This window comes from Panthera leo, chromosome A2, assembly GCF_018350215.1.
Source record: "Panthera leo isolate Ple1 chromosome A2, P.leo_Ple1_pat1.1, whole genome shotgun sequence".
Classification (NCBI taxonomy): domain Eukaryota; kingdom Metazoa; phylum Chordata; class Mammalia; order Carnivora; family Felidae; genus Panthera; species Panthera leo.
The window spans coordinates 78,579,478-78,599,783 of NC_056680.1; the positions used below are offsets into that span (position 1 = coordinate 78,579,478).

A 20,306-nucleotide genomic window follows, 5' to 3' on the forward strand; every position below is an offset into this window, starting at 1 on the left:
TAGTCTTAATTACTTTTTACATAATAGTCAGCAACTTCTAATATATCCCTACTGATTTACCTGCTATTGTATTGCTCTTCACTTAACTGAGGATGTTGGGAAAAGAACTGGTAGAAAGTGGAAGGTAATGGAATATATATCAAAGATGTGGGGAGAAAAGTAAGAAAAGCAGAACACCAGACAGGAGGGCTAGAATAACAAACTAAATTAAATTTGGGTGGTAAGTAGTAATGTCATGCAGACAACAGAAGAGACCAAACTAGAAAATGAATAAATGATCAGGGATCTAGATGCCAAACTTGAAAGAGGAGATTATAGGCAGTAGGTACATGGAAATACATAGAGGCAATACAGAACAAGAAGAAAGGAAAAAACATTACGTTGTACAATATTTTACAGATTAAGCAGTAGAAAAATAAAACCACAAAAAATAGATTCATAAACAGCAGTTGCTGAGAAGCAAACACTTTGAACAATCCAAAAACTGTGAACTGGTCCTTTAAGAATTTGTAGATAGTATAAATCCTAAGGACTATTTCACTATTTTCTAACAGAGATAATTCTGTATTATATCTAGATCACTGTAATTAAATAGAAAGAAAACAATATTCATATTATGCATTAAAATGAAAACGCTGCCAAATGTATATAATTTATCACATTAGACAAGATCAGCTAAGAGAAAGCTATATTATGTGATCAGTTAAAATATGAACTGAGATTTTCTATCAGGTAGTTATTTAAAAAAATAATAAAGAAAAGAATTTATCAATGAAGATTTTTTTTTAGTTTTTTAATTTACCTCCTGAGTAAATTTACTGAAGTGATTGTTCATAGTAATGATATGTCACAGATAATGAGTATTTATTTTTAAATGTGAAAGGTATCACAATATATTTTTATAAAAATTTACTCAAAACTTCACATTTTGACATAAAAATATCAAATTTCACCTTCCAAATTAAGACTAATTTTCCCCCTTTTTGGCAAAGGTAAATCATCTTTTTAAAATATAACCCTACATGCATGTTTATATCAATAACATCCAACTCCTAACCACCTAATAAATGAGAACAATATTACAAATAATGCAAAGTAATTTATATTTGGCTCTAAGATGTATTTTTACACTCACGTTCAAATATGGGTATATGCTATACTATTTCAAATCAAATAATGAAGCTATGCCATAAAGATATGACCCAGGAAATTGTGTAAAGCTACCAAACTTTCTTACCCACTACAGTGCACTGCTTAAATACTCTGCTTCCCACTCTGTGCAGGGGACGGACTCAGTAACTTTCAGGCTGAAATCCTATTCCCTCTCCATCCTCCCCAACTCCCTCACCCCCCAAAAAAACAAAAAAATAAAACCCCACTTTCTGTCCCAATCACACCTTCTCTAGGGGAGGAGGCCTTTCTTGGTGGTTGAACCAGGGTTGGGGGAGGGGAGACTGTGGTTCTGGTTCAAGGAGACTCCAGAGTGCTGCAAGGTTCAAGTCAAAAGGAGGTGAGAGAGTCAGGTCAAACAAACATCAATCAAAATGTATAATTCCCCCAAACTGGAAAATCACAGTGACTACACAGCACAAATAACTCCAAAGGAAATTCACAGGGCTCATTTTTCTATCTTGTCTACCACTGTATGTAGTTGTATTATTACTGAATGAGCAAAAACAGAGATGTGATCCTACATGAATAAAGTTCAGAACTGAATGCCTATTATGCAATTAACAATGATTTCTGATAAACTCTAAGAGAGCTTCTTTCCCATAGGGGCTTTTTCTAGGAACAAAATAAACTGCACTGATAACAGCAGAAGTCTCACTTAAAAACCACATTCATCAATTCCTTCAAAAGTGACTTTATCTTTTCCAAGGTTAACAATCAAAGGTTAGCAGCATTCAAGAAAAGTAAACTAATGGTGTAAAATATTTTACCTGCATTTGTCACAACAGATCATGTATCCATCATCATGTGTAAAACCACATATGCACCTGGTTACATCAGTACCATAACTTCCATCCTCAGATGTGCTGATTGTAGTAGCACTGGAAGTTTCATCAAAGTTAGGAGTGGTAAATATGCCTACTTCATTTTTGCTAATAAGAACTGATGGAGGAGGGGAAGCCGGAGGTGTTGGAGGAGGACGAGCACCATAATTATGGTCCTGGATAAATGAACACAAATACAGCACAATATATATAATTTCAGCAACAATATAAACTAAGTAAAATAAAATTCAGTCCTTAATTTGAATATTCAAGAAATAATGAAGTTGGCCTATTTCTTCCTTAATACCTTTAAAATAACAACTTGGTAAAGCTATAAATTAAACCATACTAGTAAGTGAAAATGTCAGTCTACCTCAGTCACCTGCACAATGACTTCCCTTAAACTCCATGCCCTCACCTCCCTAATCAAAAGACATCCTCACAGTCCTATGGACATAGAGCTCCACCTTCAAGATAGAGGCAGGCACACAATGTGAAGGGTAAAAAAAAAATAACCTCAGGAATGTGGAATGTGGAGGCTAAAGAATAACAAAAACAACCACAAAAGACATATTATCATTATTAAGTATATAACAGAAGATTTTTTAGGAATTGGTTTTTATGCTGGTCCCAGTGGCAAAAATCCCTCACAATTGTATCTGGATAATATCACCAATATGTCCAGTTCTTCAACTGTTTCAATGTAACCTCTGCCTCTTATTAGCTATGCAACACTGAACAAGTTAATTTAGGTAAGCCTCATTTTCTCAGCTATGAAATGGGGATGAAAATTATGCCCATCTCATGAGGTTGGTTTTGAAGATCAAATGAGATAATATATGTAAAAATGTTTAGCAGGGGGGACCTGGGTAGCTCAGTCGTTCAAGCATCTGACTCTTGATCTCGATTCAGGTCATAATCTCATGGTTCTGTGCTGACAGTGCAGAGCCTGCTTGGGATTCTCTCCCTCCCTTTCTCTCTCTGTCCCTCCCTCACTATGAGCATGCAAAAAAAAAAAAAAAAAAAAAAAAAAAAAGTTTAGCACAAAGCCTGGCACATAAGTGCTCAAAAAATGGTAATTATATAATTTACAATAAAATTATTATATAATTTAGAACCAACAGTAGGTAGTACAATACAGTTCTATCTCTGGCTTTTTTATAGAGGAGGTAAAGAATTAGAATACCACACTATTAATAGCATAAAATGCAAAATAATAATAATAATAGTAATAGCAAGACTTCTAGGGAATACCTCTAATAGAATTTTAATCCTTTGAATAAATATAGTTAGAGCAATAAAAAATTAAACTATACATTATATACCTAATTGTTTAGATAATATAAGTGTGGATTTTTAAATGTTTTCTTTTTAGGCACAATTACTACAAACATCTACTTTCAGTCTCTAGGTATAAAAAATACCCTTCCAGAGAAACGTTTGACACTTACCGCATAGGGCAAACCGATGTAACTGTGTGAATGATGCGAGCTGCTGGTATACAACTGGTGGGGATAACTGTTGGATTTCTCAACTACCACAGGGCTAGCTTCTACGGATTCTGGTCTGGAGGGGGAAAAGTTGCATCAAAGAGAATTCCATTAATTTTTGTTCTGTTCAATCAATTTAAAATTATAAGCATTTATTTTATTGCTATACAAATGTCTTTTTATAGTAGGTGGACACCTGTGGATAAGATCTATCCTATCTAGGTTCTGTATCTTAACCAGACTTTTTTAAAAAATCAATGTCTCCGGGCGCCTGAGTGGCTCAGTTGGTTGAGCGTCTGACTTCAGCTCAGGTCATGATCTCTATGTCTGTGAGGATGAGCCCCGCGTCTGGCTCTGTGCTGACAGCTCAGAGCCTGGAGCCTGCTTCAGATTCTGTGTCTCCCTCTCTCTCTGTCCCTCCCCTGCTCATGCTCTGTCTCTCTTTCTCCAAAAATAAATAAACATTAAAAAAAAATTTAAAATAATCCTTAAATAAATACATAAATACATAAATGTCTCACCTCCCAAATTCAAATAGTTTCCCTATCATTAAAAAAAAAAAAATTATCAGAGGGGCACCTGGGTGGCTCAGGTGGTTAAGGATCCCACTTTGACTTGGGTCATGATCTCACAGTTCGTGGGTTTGAGCCCCACATTGGACTCTGTGCTGACAGCTCATAGCCTGGAGCCTGCTTCAAATTCTGTGTCTCCCTCTCTCTCTGCCCCTCCCCCGTTCTCACTCTGTCTCTCTGTCTCTCTCTCTCTCAAAAATAAACAAACATTAAAAAGGTTATCAGAGAGTAAACATTATTTGAATACTCAATGGCACCAGGAACACTGGGCACAGGGGTGGAGAAAAGTAGTAGAAATAATTTAAACAGAACCAAGAACACAATGAATCCATGTGGCCCCGAATGTGAATGTGAAATATACATTTCGATGTTCAAAACTGTATGTATGTGTTAGTGTGCCAAGATGTAATGAAGCCTTGGAAAGTATCAGTAAAGTTAAGAAATAAGAAACCTCACAATGAACCAAGATTTACTTATGAAAAAATAGAAGCAGCAACCTGTGGTAGAGTAAGATCAGCAGTTCTGGTCCATAATGGTTAAGTGACGATAACCTGACCAACAACTGATACAACTGAGACTAACAACTCATGCACTGTGATTGACCTGTGAGCTCTCTGGCCTAGCATTTTACATATATCACTTTGCCAACTTCTTTACTCATATCAATCCTCCTGAACCTTATTCCTGGTAATACCTATTTATTGATCAATGTAGCAGTGAAACTACTTCCTGAGGCTAATTCACAATGAAATTAATTTCTCCCTGGCACACACAAAACATGATTTGTTTCTGTGCCTTTATTCTTACCGTGGCCACCATTTGAGATGATTTTTTCATGATACCCCTTATCCTACCTCTTATCCAAAACTTGCCCTTAGAAGTTAGTACTGTTTGCACTCTTCATGGTTTAAAGACTTCTTAATGCAGTTACACTCTAGTTGTCTTATTTCTATAGTTGACAGCTTCTTGACATACTCTTCCCACCCACCCCCAACTCACTCCCCTGCACAAAGTCTCAATTTAGCTCTAAGTGGCTGCTGCCGTGAGATCCAGGATTCTAGAACCAGTAGAGAAGGAGGCACAAACTGAGGTTGTTCCACGGTTCTAGAGGAAATTACAGAAGAAGAGCCTCCAAAATGTTCCAAATACTTTGAAAATCAATACTCACCTAATGTCTATGGTGTTATTTTAAAAATTTCCTCCTTCTTTTAAAAAAGAAACGTCTTTTAAATTTAAAATCAACACATTCTCACTGCATAAAACTTAAATATGTAAGTACGTAAGAAAGTGAAAGACCATGTCTTCGAACCTCAAACCTTCAAACTTAAAACCTCAAACACAAACCTTAGGATGCCATGTATCTCCCTCTAAATTGTTTCTAATATACCATTTGTTTTTTCACAATTTGCTTTGTCCATCTTTCAGTGACAATGTGTATCTACCCTATTTTTGATAATAACTGCTTACTTCATTATATAAATGTATATGGTTTATTTAACAATTTCCCTATTTGTGGATATTTGGGGTTTTTTTTAACTTATTTTTTATTTTAGAGAGAGAGAGAGAGAGAAGGGCAAAGAGGAAGAGAGAGAAAGAGAGAGAGAGAGAGAAGGGCAAAGAGGAAGAGAAAGAAAGAGAGAGAGAGAGAGAGAGAGAGAGAGAGAGAGAGAGAATGAATATATACCTTAAGCAGGCTCCACGCTCAGTGGGGAGCCTGACATGAGGTTCAATCCAAGACCCTGGGATCATAACCTGAGCCAAAATCAAGATGCTCAACTGACTGAGCTACCCAGGCGCCCCAGGGGACATTTATTTCTATTTTTCACTGTTAAAGGTATCACTGCACTTGTACACCCTTCAATATATCCTCTCTAAATACATGGTAGTATTTCTACAGCATGCATCCCTGGAGACAGAAATGCTCAACAAAAGGGTAAATGCATGTAAAATGGATAGATATTAGCAAACTGCCTTTGACTGCTCTACAAAATCAATTGCTTTAAAAAATCTTTAAAACTTACATGAAAGGAAGAAGTGGAGTTTTGGCAACTCCTGATCTATAATACTGTTATTAAGGTAATATGCACATATTGTGGCCAAAATAGAAAGACTCCCACTTAAAGATTTAGAGTAAACTCTGACTATACTGCTAAAGAGCATAGTAAAAACTTTGCTATTTTGGAGCAGTTAATGGTTAAGCATAAAAAAAAAAAAAAAAACTTTCAGCACAAAAGCAGGTAAGTTCAAGCATGTAAGCAAGTCACAAATGCATAACTTCATGATTCAAATTGAAGCTGCAGCAGTGATTACTGGCAATGATCATTTGGCAATTTTTGTATTAATAATTATTTTTTAATTTACATCCAAATTAGTTAGCATATGGTGCAACAATGATTTCAGGCGTGGATTCCTTAATGCCCCTTACCCTTGTAGCCCACCACCCCTCCAGCAACCCTCTGGAGTTGGTTCTCCATATTTAAGAGTCTCTTCTGTTTTGTCCCCCTCCCTGTTTTTATATTACTTTTGCTTCCCTTCCCTTATGTTCATCTGTTTTGTATCTTAAAATCCTCATATGGGTGAATTCATATAATATTTATCTTTCTCTGACTACTTTTGCTTAGCATAATACCCTCTAGTTCCACCCAAGTGGTTGCAAATGGCAAGATTTCATTCTTTTTGATAGAAAGCAGAAATTCTTCATCAAGATCCTCATTTCTAATGCTGCTTATACTAAAAGTAATTTTAAAAAGAAGGTAACAGTTACTTTTTAAAAAAAATTTGGGGGCGCCTGCGTGGCTCAGTTGGTTAAGCGGCCGACTTCGGCTCAGGTCATGATCTCGTGGTCCGTGAGTTCAAGCCCTGCATTGGGCTCTGTGCTGACAGCTCAGAGCCTGGAGCCTGTTTCAGATTCTGTGTCTCCCTCTCTCTGACCCTCCCCCATTCATGCTTTGTCTCTCTCTGTCTCAAAAATAAATAAACGTTAAAAAAAATAAAATAAAAAAATAAAAATAAATAAAAAATTTGGTTGACCTGTTTTAAGGATTTTCCTGAACTATAAGAGAGCATTAAAAAAAAAAAAATAACACAACATATATACTTAGAAATATTCTTTAAAAGTACCATGGTGCTAAATATCCTCAGAGCTCTGCACTTCCACAACATAGTAAACATGAAAACAACTTTGTGACAAATACCAAAAGTCAAGCATCCTTTGATCCAGTAAACCCATTTTGGGGAATTTATCCTAAGAAAGAAATTCCCACTAAGACTTGTAGATTTGAGATATTTACTGTAATACTATTCATAAAGCTATATATAAGAGGAGAAGTCATTTAAATATCCAATCACAAAATGATTAATTAGAGGCGCCTGGCTGACTCAGTCAGAAGAGCATCTGACTCTTGATCTCAGGGTCATGAGTTCAAGCCCCACGCTGGGCATGCAGCCTACTTAAAAAAAAAAAAAAAAAAAAAAAAAAAAAAAAAAAAAAAAGATTAAATCTATACAAATCTACTGTATTTACATATGGACAGCACCTTGGCAGGAACTCATAGTAACAAAAATCACTACACTGAAGTCATAGGAGTTTTCCTCAAAATCTTCTGGAACATTATCATAAAGCCTTAATAAACTTTTAATGGCAGGGCTAAAGGGATAATAAACACAATAACGAATTTGTGTGTGTGTGTCACACACACACACACACACACAAACACACACACACACACACACACAAATACCAAAGTAAAGGTATAACATTTATCATAAAGAAACTACATTAGCATAGTATTTTCTATAAATAATTACATATCCAAACATAAACCATGGTGCTGTGTTTATCCCACAAACAGATGAGATTTCACTTACATAATTTTGATGTCAATTTTTAAATAGTATGAAAATTATTTGTACTCATTCAGACGTGGTTTTTGTGTATGTTCTTAAATCACTGAAACAATGACCATTGTCAAAAAGATAATCTCTATCCATGGGAAACTTCCCAAAAGATAATCATCGTCCAGCCTGATAATTCAAAATGTTAAAAAACAACATGTAATTAAAGTATTCATAATATATGAGCAGTAAGGTATGGTCAAATGATCAAAACAGAATTTGCAGATGAACTCACTTTTTCAAAACTGTGAATTCTGTTTCCCACAAATTGAGGATGTGAAATGCATAAATAGTTTCTAATATACAACTTGGCTCTAACACTGAATTAAGAAATATGCTCTCTTGTTAACTAAGCCAATACTCAGATACTAACTGCTTCTTTTGAAAGTTCCCTAATAGCTAATGAATGCAGAAGGAATGATCGAATTAGAAAAATCATGAATTTTCAACCCTCTAGAGATAATGAATTTAGGCAACAGATACCCATGGATGCTAAAACCTTGAAATGTTGGAACCTGATGAACAGGTAAGGCTAACAATACCTGAACCTGTTGATCCTTTTTATCATTACTGAAAGTTAGACAACCAAGTTTTATGTGCCTAATAAAATGCAACAGAAAGTACAAAGTCTCACATATGAAGGATCATGCTGAAAAGAAAACAGAAGGAAAATGAGAATGGGGAAAAAAAAATCTGAAGCTAATCACATCTCTAGATCTAAATACTGTTTATAGAAATATGGGGTTAGGGACACTTGGATGGCTCAGTCAGTTAAGTGTCCGACTTCAGCTCAGGTCATAATCTCACCGTTCGTGAGTTCAAGCCCTGCATTGGGCTCTGTGTTGACAGCTCAGAGCCTGGAGTCTGCTGCAGATTCTGTGTCTCCCTCTCTCTCTACCCCTCCCCTGCTCACACTGTCTCCTCAAAAATAAAAAAAAATAGAAAAAAAGAAATATGGGGTTAAGTAGAATAATACATGACAGCAAAAAAAGAAACAATAGGCCAAATTCATAATGTTCAAACTTCTATATACTGAATGACTCAGTTTCTTCAATAGTATATGGTATGAGGGCAACAAAATTTTAAAGGTTGCCTCAGAACCTTGAAAAAGAGATTCAAAGATACTTCAATCAAAAACAATGTGTGGATCTTGTCTGGATGCCAATTTGAACACACCAATCACAAAAAGACATTTTTGAGACAAGTAAGGGAAATTTGAAGATAAATTGGGTATTTTATATTAAAAAAGTGTTGGGGCATCTGACTCTTGATTTCAGCTCAAGTATGATCTCAGGGTTGTGAGATTGAGCTCTGTGTCAGATCCCACACTGAGTGTGGAGCCCGCTTAAGAGTCTCTCTCTGCCCCTCCCCAACTCACACTCTCTCTCTCAAAAAAAAAAAAAAAAAAAAAAGGTATTAATTTTGTCATATGCGATAACAGTATTGTGGTTAAAAAAATCCTTATCTGTAAAGTGATTATACTGAAGAATATATAGGTAAAATGATGGGAGAATTTGCTTTAAAATACTTAAGTAAAACTATAAGACAGATGAAATAAGACTGGCAAAACGCTAAATACTGATGAAGCTGAGTAATGGCCTAACGGCCACTTGGGATTATTATACTGTTCTCCCTACTGTTGTATATATTTTTCTATTTCCTTATTTAAAAAAATTTTTTAAGCTCCCAAGCTTCTTATTTTACATTGAATATCCTTTACACAATAGATACCTGTAAGAATGATACACTATCTCCTTTCCTCCCAACTCAGGAAGATATCCTGGACATTTTGATTTCTCCCATCCAAGTACTAACCAGACCCAACCCTGCTTAGCTTCCAAGATCAGACGAGATCGGGCACGTTCAAGGTGGAATGGGCATAGACCTAGGCAATTCTATTTCTAAGCCTCTTCTGTGGAATCTCAACCCTTACTTCTTGATTTCAACACATTTCTCAAGGCTTATTACTTCAAATGCTCAAGGAGCACTTTCCTAACTGCTTCAACTCATCACAATTTTTATAAATCCTATGGATCTCTATTACTATTATCATACCATTAATTTATTACTTTTCATGTAATATTTTTGTATGCTATCAACCATATTATTTACATGCATTTATTTTTTTTTTCTCCCAAATTTCAGCAAAATTAACAAGGAGACTTCTCTATTAAAAAAGAACATGGAGGATGCCTGGCTAGCTTAGTCAGAACGAGCACGAGACTCTTAATCTTGGAGTTGTGAGTTTGAGCTCCACATGGGGTGCAGAGATTACTTAAATAAACTAAAAAAAATTTTAAAAAATGGAGTTGGGACTTACATGTCTAAGGCTGGCCATTCAATGGGTACAGTTCAGTAGTCACCTTTTTAAAATTGTGCTTTTTATTTGTAATGTGGGGTAAATATGCCTGTTTCACCTTCTTCCTAGCAATATGGATAAAACTCAAATGATAGGATATTAAAATGCATTTTTTCAACTATAATGCATTATACACATGTGTAACAATACTTATTTCTTCAGAAATGTCTCTCAAGTGTAACTATTCAGTCTTAAGTTGCTTTTCAACTTTATTTTCAAACCTTAACTCCACAATAATTCAAACTTCCAACAGTGATTTTAAGTACAAGGTCTAGTAGCTACACCTGTTTTAAATATATCACTAAATTTGCAAGGTATCAAAACATTGTTGATATTTAAATCATTTAGTAAATATTGAGCACTAAATATATGTTAAAGTCCCTACAAAGTTTATTCTTCTAAAAGTATACTCCCCTAAGTCTTAAAATTATATTGAAATATGTGCGTTCTAAATTTTTTTTTTAATCCTTATTTATTTTTGAGAGAGTGAGGGAGGCAGAGCATGTGCTGGGGAGGGGCAGAAAGAGAGGGAGACAGAGAATCAGAAGCAGGCTCCAGGCTCCAAGCTGTCAGCACAGAGCCTGACGCAGGGCTCAGACCCACAAACTGTGAGATCATGGCCTGAGCCAAAGTCAGATGCTCAACCGACTGAGCCAACCAGGCACCCCTTTTCATGTTTTTTTTTTTTTTTAATGTTAGGGAGACAGAGCATGAGCAGGGGAGGGGCAGAGACAGAGGGAGACACAGAGTCAGAAGAAATGAAATAAGTGCCTTAAAATACAATGGTTCCTTGGTAATCTTTCTATAAAGCAGATTTTTAAAATATATTTTCTTAAAGTCTTCACAGAGTAAAAGACTAAACTTTGTATCAAAAAATGCAATCTGTATAATCATGAGTCTGTAACATTGATATAATAAGGTTCGAAGGGGCTTCTGGGTAGCTTAGTTAAACTCAGGTTCATGGGATGGAGCCCTGCATCAGGTTCTACACTGTGAGCACAGAGCCTGCTTGGGATATTCTCATTCATATTCTCTCTCGCGCGCGCTCTCTCTCTCCGCCCCCCCCCCCTCCGCCCCCCATCCTCTGCTCATGCTCACTTGCTCTCTCAAAAAATAAATAAGCCTTTTAAAAAATAAGGTTTTTAAAAAATACAAGGTTTTAAAATTCTAGGTCAGGGATTCAGAGCATTATTCAGTGAAACAAAATACATTTTACTGCTACTATATATATATATATATATATATATATATATATATATATATATATATACACATATCACTAATCTAACACACCAATATACATATATCCCTTTTCTATACTTACCTTCCTTGTCTTTTTTAAACATGCTAAGCTCCAGGAGGCCAGGACCTATTACTGTAACAAAGGTTATTTACTATCAACAAAATAAGAAATAGGAAATGATATAACAACAGAATGGGATTAATGTTTTAATTTTAGTTCTAGTCATTCATAATTTTGACACAAGAGCTAAGTAAGCAAGGAAATCTCTATTTCAACAGGGATTTTTGAAATGTTTGTTTTTAAATTAATAACTTTAAAAAGTTTCTGGTTGGGAAAGTTTCTTAAGAGGCTATACATAGGTATGTTCGGCTTAAGCATGTCAATGAAAAAACCAACATGATTTTGTGGAATACTTAATATACACGTGTAAGGTTAATGTAGATTAACAAAATCTGACACAATACATTAGATTCATTGTTCAACCAACCTAATATCCAACATGTTAAACCAAGAAGCTATATGTGAGCTCCTTGGAGAGAACTTTTATTCAAAACCTTTGCAAAGGAATAATTTATTGTCTCTCTTTGAAAGTCTCAAGGTGCTCTCCAGTTTTTACATTTTAATGTTAAGTGATTATCTAAGTACCTGTCCATATAGATGGGTCCACTGAACTATCCTGTTTCTTGATACATAGATCTCAATCTTATTAACTATCTTTTTTTTTCTCTACACTCAACGTGAGGCTCAAACTTGTGTCCCTGAGATCGAGTCACATGATCCACCAACTGAGCCAGCCAGGCACTCCTTATTAATCATCTTTTTAACACAGCCCCTTAAGCCCTAGTGATCTTCTTTCTTCAGATCCATTTATTTCTTCAATAAGATGTGGCAGACAGAAAAGCAGGGTACTCCAGACATGAGCATAATATACTCTGTAGAGAGTGATGATGATCTCATGACAATCATTTTCTGGATTCTTTTGACATGGTTTACTATACCAAGTTAAAAAAATCATCTTATCTTAGTATTTCTGTCCTTGCCCATAGTGAAACATTTGCCATTTTCCGACTCACAGTATTCTCAAATTTGTATCTTATCACCACTTATATATGCTTTCAGTATATAAAAGAATGAATCTGAAGACACCATTATGCAGCCCCTACTCCAAAGCAGTCTTATACATTAAAATAAGAGCAACCCTAGTAATGCAGGAGGACCCTGCTGTTCATACCACTTCATCCAGAAAATTTATTCCTACACTGTTTCCATCTATGATGAAACCCAGTCATAAAAATTTTTCTCAGTTTTTTTGGTGGATTAACCTTCCAGTCAAAGGAGCATACAAACTATAATTCAACAAGTAGTTCTATGATGGTGTTCATTATGTGTATTTAAGGTACCTTGCTAGATTCGAGATAGGATAAAAATATATAAAACATACTCCTATCACTCAAAGAGTTTTGGAAAAGCAGGGTTAACAAAAAAGAGACAGGTACACAAAAACCACTATAAAGGCAAAACAGGATAATGCCATAAGAGAAGTATGGGCAAATGCTTAACCAAACTCTTTCCTCCTGTGTGAGGCTCTGCTCTTTAGCTAACTTTCTACCTGTTACCCTAAAGCCTGATAAGCTAATTTGCTATATTGCTAAGCAAATTAAAATGACCCTTGATTGGTAAGTAAATTGTGTCTGGATTGAGAAAACTATAAATACTTGATGAGGATGCCATAGATTTGAACTTCCTAAAGATGCAGTGACTCTTCTAACTGACATGTCCCTCACAGGGAACCTGGAAACTCTGCCTGTGCTTGTTAACAACAAATACCGCCTTCTGAGGGATATAAGGCTTCTAAATCAGGAGACTCTCACACCATCCAAGGTGGACCTCAACTCTTTGTACATGACCACCACCTAAGAAGCCAAAGAAAATAACTCCTGGATGGCTGACTGTACTCCTTCCTATATGGTCTCAGACACGAACACCTGATGCTAACTTTATGATAAAGTGTGGCTCCTGTCCTGTATACCATGAGACTAGTGTCAAGTATGGCCTGTGACAGTCTTGTGAGTCTGTATGTTTAGCTGAATCTAACATGACCTCCTTGTAGAAGCTGCAGAAGTTCAAAGTACAAGTCTCCAGATTTAAGGGGATTCAAGAGAAAAACGTATCTACTTGAGTAACAGGGAGGATAAGGAATAACATCATGAGGTTTCACTAAAGGTGAGACTACTTCTGAAAGATATAGAGGACTTTGAACATTTGAAGAAATGTTGAAGAAATGAAGAAATACCAAGTATTTCTTCTATTGAAAAAAATATATATTTTTTAAAAGCAATAATGGGGGCACCTGGCTGGCTCAGTTGGTAGGGCATATGATTCTTATCTTGGAGTCATGAGTTCAAGCCCCATGCTGGTGTAGAGATTACTTAAAAATAAAATCTTTTAAAAAATAATAAAAAGCAGTAATGGTAGAGAAAGACAATATCCCATGCATACGCAAAAAGAGGAAAAAAATGGCACGGGGAGTCTTCAAGGAGTACAGAGAGGTCAGTTAGACTTCAGAATAGTGTTTGTTTAGTTAGCTGTTTGTCAAAATTACGTAACACACAAAACCCTGCAATGGAGGGGCATTTTTCTTTGTAAGATTTAGATTTAGAGAAACACTACATTAAACTAGGTCTTTAGGTCATCTGTGTACCAACGGCATCAACACAAACACTTGCACTGAAATCTCATGGTAGTATTCAGTATAAAGTGGTGGTCATCCAGGATCACTCTAAACATACTTAAATTCTCTACCTAGCTCGAAATTAAAATAACAAAAAATTAAAGCTTCATAAGGCTCATTGAGCACCATGGGGATTACATCCATAGATCTCAATATAACTAACACAGATTAAACACTGAGGGCCTCGTGTTTACCAGGGACTATGAAAGACAAAATGACAAGACACTGTCCCTATCTTCAAGGAACTTAGAATAATATAGTTTTAGTCATTCAATAAACATTTTGGTACACATTAAGTAGAAGACACTGAGATGCTGGAAATTAAAAAATAAAGAAGGAAAAGTGGTCCTTCTCAAGAAAGTGATGTATGGGGAAGACAAGTATATCAGTGATTACAGTAGTGTCATCAGAGGTGTATGCATAGGGGTTCTTCGTAATAGTAATCACATTCACCAAATTTTAAAGAATGAAAAGTTAACAAGCCTGAGAACTAAGAGAGGTGGAAGAAATGGAGAGGGTATTCCAGAAAGAAAGTACACATGCAGTCAGAGGTATAAACATCAAGATATGTTTAAGCATGTTTCTCTACACAAGACTGACAGAACACCAGCATCATAATCACCTGTAATGCATGTTATAATTGTTTTACACTCTCCTTAACCGAATGAATAAAACATTCTAAAGATCAGGCTCAGAAATCTGCATTTTAATAAGCACTTTCAACCTTATGTTCACTGGAGTTTAGGAAGCACAGATTAAGAATTGGTTATATACCTCAACACCACAAAATTCCAAGTAATCCAGTTTAAAAATGGGCAGAGGACCTGAATAGACATTTTTCCAAAGAAGATACAGATGGCCAACAGACACATGGAAAGATGTTCACCATCACTAATCATGAGGGAAATGCAAATAAAAACCACAATGAGGGTATCACCTTACACCTGTCAGAATGGCCAGAATCAAAAAGACAACAAATAAGTATTGGTATGGATGTGGAGAAAAAGGAATGCTCATGCACTGTTGGTGGGAATGTAAACTTGGGCAGGCACTCTGGAAAATAGTATGGTGGATCCTCAAAAAATTAAAAATAGAATTACCATATGATCCAGTGATTCTACTACTAGATGCCCAAAGAAAATGAAAATACTGATTTGAAAAGATATATGCATGCCTATGTTTACTGCAGCATTATTTACAATAGCCAAGTTATGGAACCAACCCAGGTGTCCATCAGCAAATGAATGGATGAAGACGTGGTATGTGTGTACATATACATACACATATGTACACACACACACACACACACACACACACACAGGAATATTACTTAGCCATAAAAATGAATGAGATCTTGCTATTTGTAACAACATGAATGGACACAGAAGGTATAATGCTAAGTAAGAGAAAAAGACAAAAACAATTTCACTCGTGGAATTTAAGAAACAAAACAAATGAACAAAGAAAAAGAAGAGACAAAAATAAACTCTTACATACAGAGAACTGGTGATTGCCAGACAGGAGGGATGGGTGAAATAGATAAAAGAGATTAAGTGTACACTTATCATGATGAGCACTGAGCAATGTATAAAACTGCTGAATCACTATACTGTACACCTGAAATTAATAGAACACTGTATGTTAATTATACTTCAATAAAAAGACAGAGAGAAAAGAATTTGTAAAATTCAGAGCAGACAGAGTTAAAGGTATGGAGAAGGGGCCAGAGATGAAGGCAGGTAAGTCAGCCAAGGACCAGTTCAAAAAGTACCCTAGGTATCTAGCTAAGCCACTAATAGCTGTTTCTCCACCAAGCAAGGTTACAATGTGATCACAGAAGCAGCATTTCAAGATAAAGCTGAGGGCTTCAAATGTGAGGTGAGGTTGAATAATCTGTATATACTTCTTCCAGATTCAGTAGGTTCAGGAAAAGATCTGAGCCTGATCAGAGGATGTAAAGAGTGCTTCCTCTCCAAGACTCCTTCCCCATCCCTACTTACAAATAAGTTACCTTTACTCAGTTTTCTTCACTGAAAAATACTTAGTACTCTGTCTAGTTTCAAAGTAATTCACATGAGCAAATGGTACCCAGGGTCCAAATTAGTAACTTTTTTATTTAAGAAAGAGATATTAAAATGTGCAACTTGCTATTTCAACTAATAATTTCTGCAATTGAGTTCCTTCAATTCTCAAGTACAGGACCAACTCACCACGGTGATTTACCCTACATTATTTTTTTTTTTTAAGTAGGCTTCAGGTCCAGCTCAGAGCCCAATGTGGGGCTTGAACTCACAACCCTGAGATCAAGACCTGAGGGGAGATTAAGTCAGACAACCAACTGAGCCACCCAGGTGCCCCTACATTAATTTTTATTATGTACAGAACACAGCACATTAACCACTATTAGATTCATGTGGTATTTAGTTACTTTCAACGACATGTTGAATAAAACTTTCACAAATATTCCATTACATAAAGACGACTTATCTCTTAGTAATCTCTTAATTTGTCAATTACACTTCAATTACACTATCAACAAGAAGTTCCTATTAATTCTCTAGCAGCCTTCCTTACTTCTGAAATCTTACCAAAGTTGGCACTCATTTGCCAAATACGTTTTAGAATATCTTTTCATCCACTTAATTTCTTTGCTTTTTAAACGTTTATTTATTTATTTTGAGAGAGAGAACACAAGCAGGGAAGGGGCAAAACAGAGACAGAGAAAATCCCAAACAGGCTCCACGCTGCCACCACACAGAGTGACATGGGGGTCGAACCCATGAACCATGAGATCATGACCTGAGCCAAAACCAAGAGTTGGATGCTTAACCGACTGAGCCACCCAGGTGCCCCTCATTCACTTAACTTCTAATTATTACATGACATGCCAAACTTCTTTTCGTCTTCCCTTCCCTTTAACAGATTGTTCTGAATTCTGAAAGAAGCTTTTTGTTTGTTTGTTTTATTTACAAGAGCATCTTTTGTTTGGCTAATTAGCCACACAAAGCTTAAATCAGATTCAAGTGCCCATCTTTGATGTACAGCATATTACTACCAAGCTTCCAAAAAGGGATCTTTACACAGACTCTAGAGTTAGGAAAATGAAATTATATATATATTTTAATGTTTATTTATTTTTGAGAGAGAGAGTGCAAGCAGGGAAGGGGCAGAGAAAGAGGGGGACAGGGGATCCAAAGTGGGCTCTGCACTGACAGCAGTGAGCCTGATGCAGGGTTCGAACTCAGGAACCCATAAGATCATGACCTGGGTAGAAGTCTAATGCTCAACCAATAGAGCCACCCAGGTACCACAAAATTATATTTTAAACTCCTACTTTTAACTTCACACTCTGGGAAATTTCATCATTTAATCTGTCATCAGTTAAAGAAAATGTGACTTAAAATTTCCCAGTCAAAATACTATCACTTAAATCCCATCACTTGTTAAAATTCTAATACTGGAGAATTTTATATCCCTCCTGCTTCTACATTCTGTCCTAACATACTCTATTACAGTCATATACAGTCACTTGGGTGATATACATAGTATATCATAGTTGTTGTTTTATTTCTGCTAGCTTCCTAATGCCTTTATTTCCCAGCTTCCTGAAACAGGTACTATCCAGAACAGCTACTTTAAAGAACTATAGCATTCACCTCACTGAAAGCACACCAATTGCATAAGATTTTTTTTACATACAAGAGACACTTTGTTCAATTCTATAACCCCTTACATCTTTCTACAAAGGAGAGGCTATAAAATATTTCCAGCTTTAGTTCGGTCTCTCCTAAACAACTGAAATAAAATCGGCTAAGATATGAATATTCAACAATCATTTCTACGTAATAAGCTTCAGGGTTAACCAAGAGACCTACCTTCAAACAACAGCATTCATGACCCAATCCTTATATGCCAGGCCCTGTGGGAGGTGCTGCACATCGAGTGATGTACAATAAAGCAGATGTTTGTAACTCATGAAGCTTGTATTTCAGTAAAAAGGACAAAATAATGAAAGAAAACAAGACTGTTTCAGAGGGATTCTCAGATACTATTTTAGACAGTGTGCAGAGGAAAGGCCTCACTGAAAAGTTATATTTGAGCTCAGCTAAGACTATGCTAAGAGCAAAAAAAGAACGCTGCAGGTAGTTGGAACAAGTACAAAGGCCCTGGGACAGTAACAAGTTTAGACTGTTTAAAATAACAAGGAAAATAATATCCATATGGGAACAACAGTAGGCTAAGGAGAGAATATTGAGTAGAGACTAATAAAGTGGGGTCTATGGTGCCAAAAGAAGTTAGGATTTTAAGCAAATCAAAACAAAACAAAAGAATCACTGGAAGGTTTTCAAGTGGGAGAGATTTACGATTTGGTTTATGCTTCAGAAGAATCATATTACGTTCCATAAAGAGAATGAATTGTAGACAGCAAAAGACAAATACGGAGATTACTGTAGTATCCAGGTGCAAGATGAACAGGGCTTAGACTAGGACAACGTAGAAATGGAGAGAAGTGTACTGATTCTCAATGTATTTTGGAGGGAGACAAAGGATTAACCAATGAATCAGATGTGGTGGGTGACCAAGAATGACACCTTCGGGCTTTGGCTTAAGCAAGTGGATAGAGATGGAGTTATTTGAAGAAAAAGATGAGACTGGAACAGAGGGAAACAGATTTGGAGGAAGAAAATCAAGCGAAAAATGAAAAAGAGTAGCCAGTTAAGTGTGGTAACCACGAAGCCAACAGAACTAAATCTTTCTAGTAGGAGGAAATGGTTACTTATATCAAATGTTGATAAATCTATATAAATTATAGGAAACTACTAATTAGTTTGACAATATAGATATTTATAGTGGTGTTGTGTGGCTTAACGCTGAGTGCAAACTCTCCCAAGGAGTTTGCTATGAAGAGGAACAGAAAAATGGATTAAGAAATAAAAAGGGGCAGCAGTTTTAAGATATTTGTCTGAGATGGGAATGATCTAATTAGAAAGAAATTTGAAGATGCAGGAAGTACAGGGTACCTGGCAGGTGAGAGTAAAATGTAAAGATCCTGAAAGATGAGGGGGGATGAGATCCAGAGAGCAAGTGAAAGAACAATGCTCTATTAAAAGTGACATTTTTCCATTTTATAAGAAGAAAAACAAAATTTGAATGTAAGATTTTAGATGTGGAGCTGTGTCCCCAGCATCTAAAACAGTGGATGGCAGAATATAAGCCCTTAAATAAGTATATATTAATAAGAAATTCCTATCAAGTTGTTTTTACATTTTAAAATAAAGTCATACCACTGAACAGTGCTTGCTTAAGCCAAAGAAATCAGAGAAGAATGGAACTCTTTACCTGAAAGATTCACTTTCTGTAAACAAGAAGTCAGCAAACTATGATCCCTGAACCAAAGCCAGCACAATGCCTGATTTTGGAAATAAAGTTTTATTAGAACTCAGTCATGCCCATTCATTAATATATACTATCTGGCTTTCCAGCTATAACAGAGCTGAGTAGTTTCAACAGAAACCATACTGTTCCAAATCTTAAATATTTACTCTTTGGCCCTTTCGAGAAAAAGTCTGTTGACTATAGTTCTAAATTTAATTTAATTTTAAATTCCAAAATAATCTGTAAAGTGAAGAAGGATTCTCTACAACACACATTGTAGAGACACACATCTCTATTTTACAGTCACGAAATACCTAAGAGGTCTAGTAATGCAGGGGTAGTCCCATATAGTTATGGGTAGAGCTCATGAGATAGAATTAGGTTGAGCAAGATTTGGAAGTCATGAGCATGTAGGAAATGGTGAAAAGCTATAGAAGTGGGTAAAACCTCCAGGACACTTTACTAGAAAGCATAAATACTTAACACTTAGGAGAAGAAACATTAAAAAAAAAAAAAAAAAAGATTAAGGTATAAAAAGAAAACCAGATGGAGAATAGTTTGGTGGTTTCTTATAATGTTAAACATAGAATTAACTTAAGACCTAGTAATTCCACTCCTAAGTATATATCCCCCCAAAAAACTGAAAT

The 20,306-nt window shown here is 35.9% G+C and overlaps 2 protein-coding genes across 12 annotated transcripts in view; one reads left to right on the plus strand and one right to left on the minus strand.

Moving 5' to 3' along the window:
* The window catches only part of SRPK2 (SRSF protein kinase 2), a 312,332-nt gene extending 298,754 nt beyond the window's left edge, over positions 1–13,578 (plus strand). For 2 of the 5 annotated variants that reach the window (XR_006196478.1, XR_006196481.1), the window contains 2 exons: positions 10,096–10,190; positions 13,339–13,578. The gene's annotated coding sequence lies outside the window, so the exon portion shown is untranslated. Of the gene's footprint in view, positions 1–8,338; positions 8,477–10,095; positions 10,191–13,338 lie in introns of all 5 variants that reach the window. The other 3 variants (XR_006196482.1, XR_006196477.1, XR_006196484.1) reach the window with 2 other exon arrangements.
* Positions 1–20,306, minus strand: part of KMT2E (lysine methyltransferase 2E (inactive)) — a 99,317-nt gene that overhangs the window by 42,104 nt on the left and 36,907 nt on the right. For 6 of the 7 annotated variants that reach the window (XM_042915661.1, XM_042915626.1, XM_042915644.1 and 3 more), the window contains 2 exons: positions 3,446–3,560; positions 1,941–2,170 (listed from right to left, as the gene is read on the minus strand). In XM_042915661.1, coding sequence (XP_042771595.1) covers positions 1,941–2,170; positions 3,446–3,560 — 345 coding nt within the window. Of the gene's footprint in view, positions 1–1,397; positions 1,487–1,940; positions 2,171–3,445; positions 3,561–20,306 lie in introns of those variants that run through there. The other variant, XM_042915673.1, reaches the window with a different exon arrangement.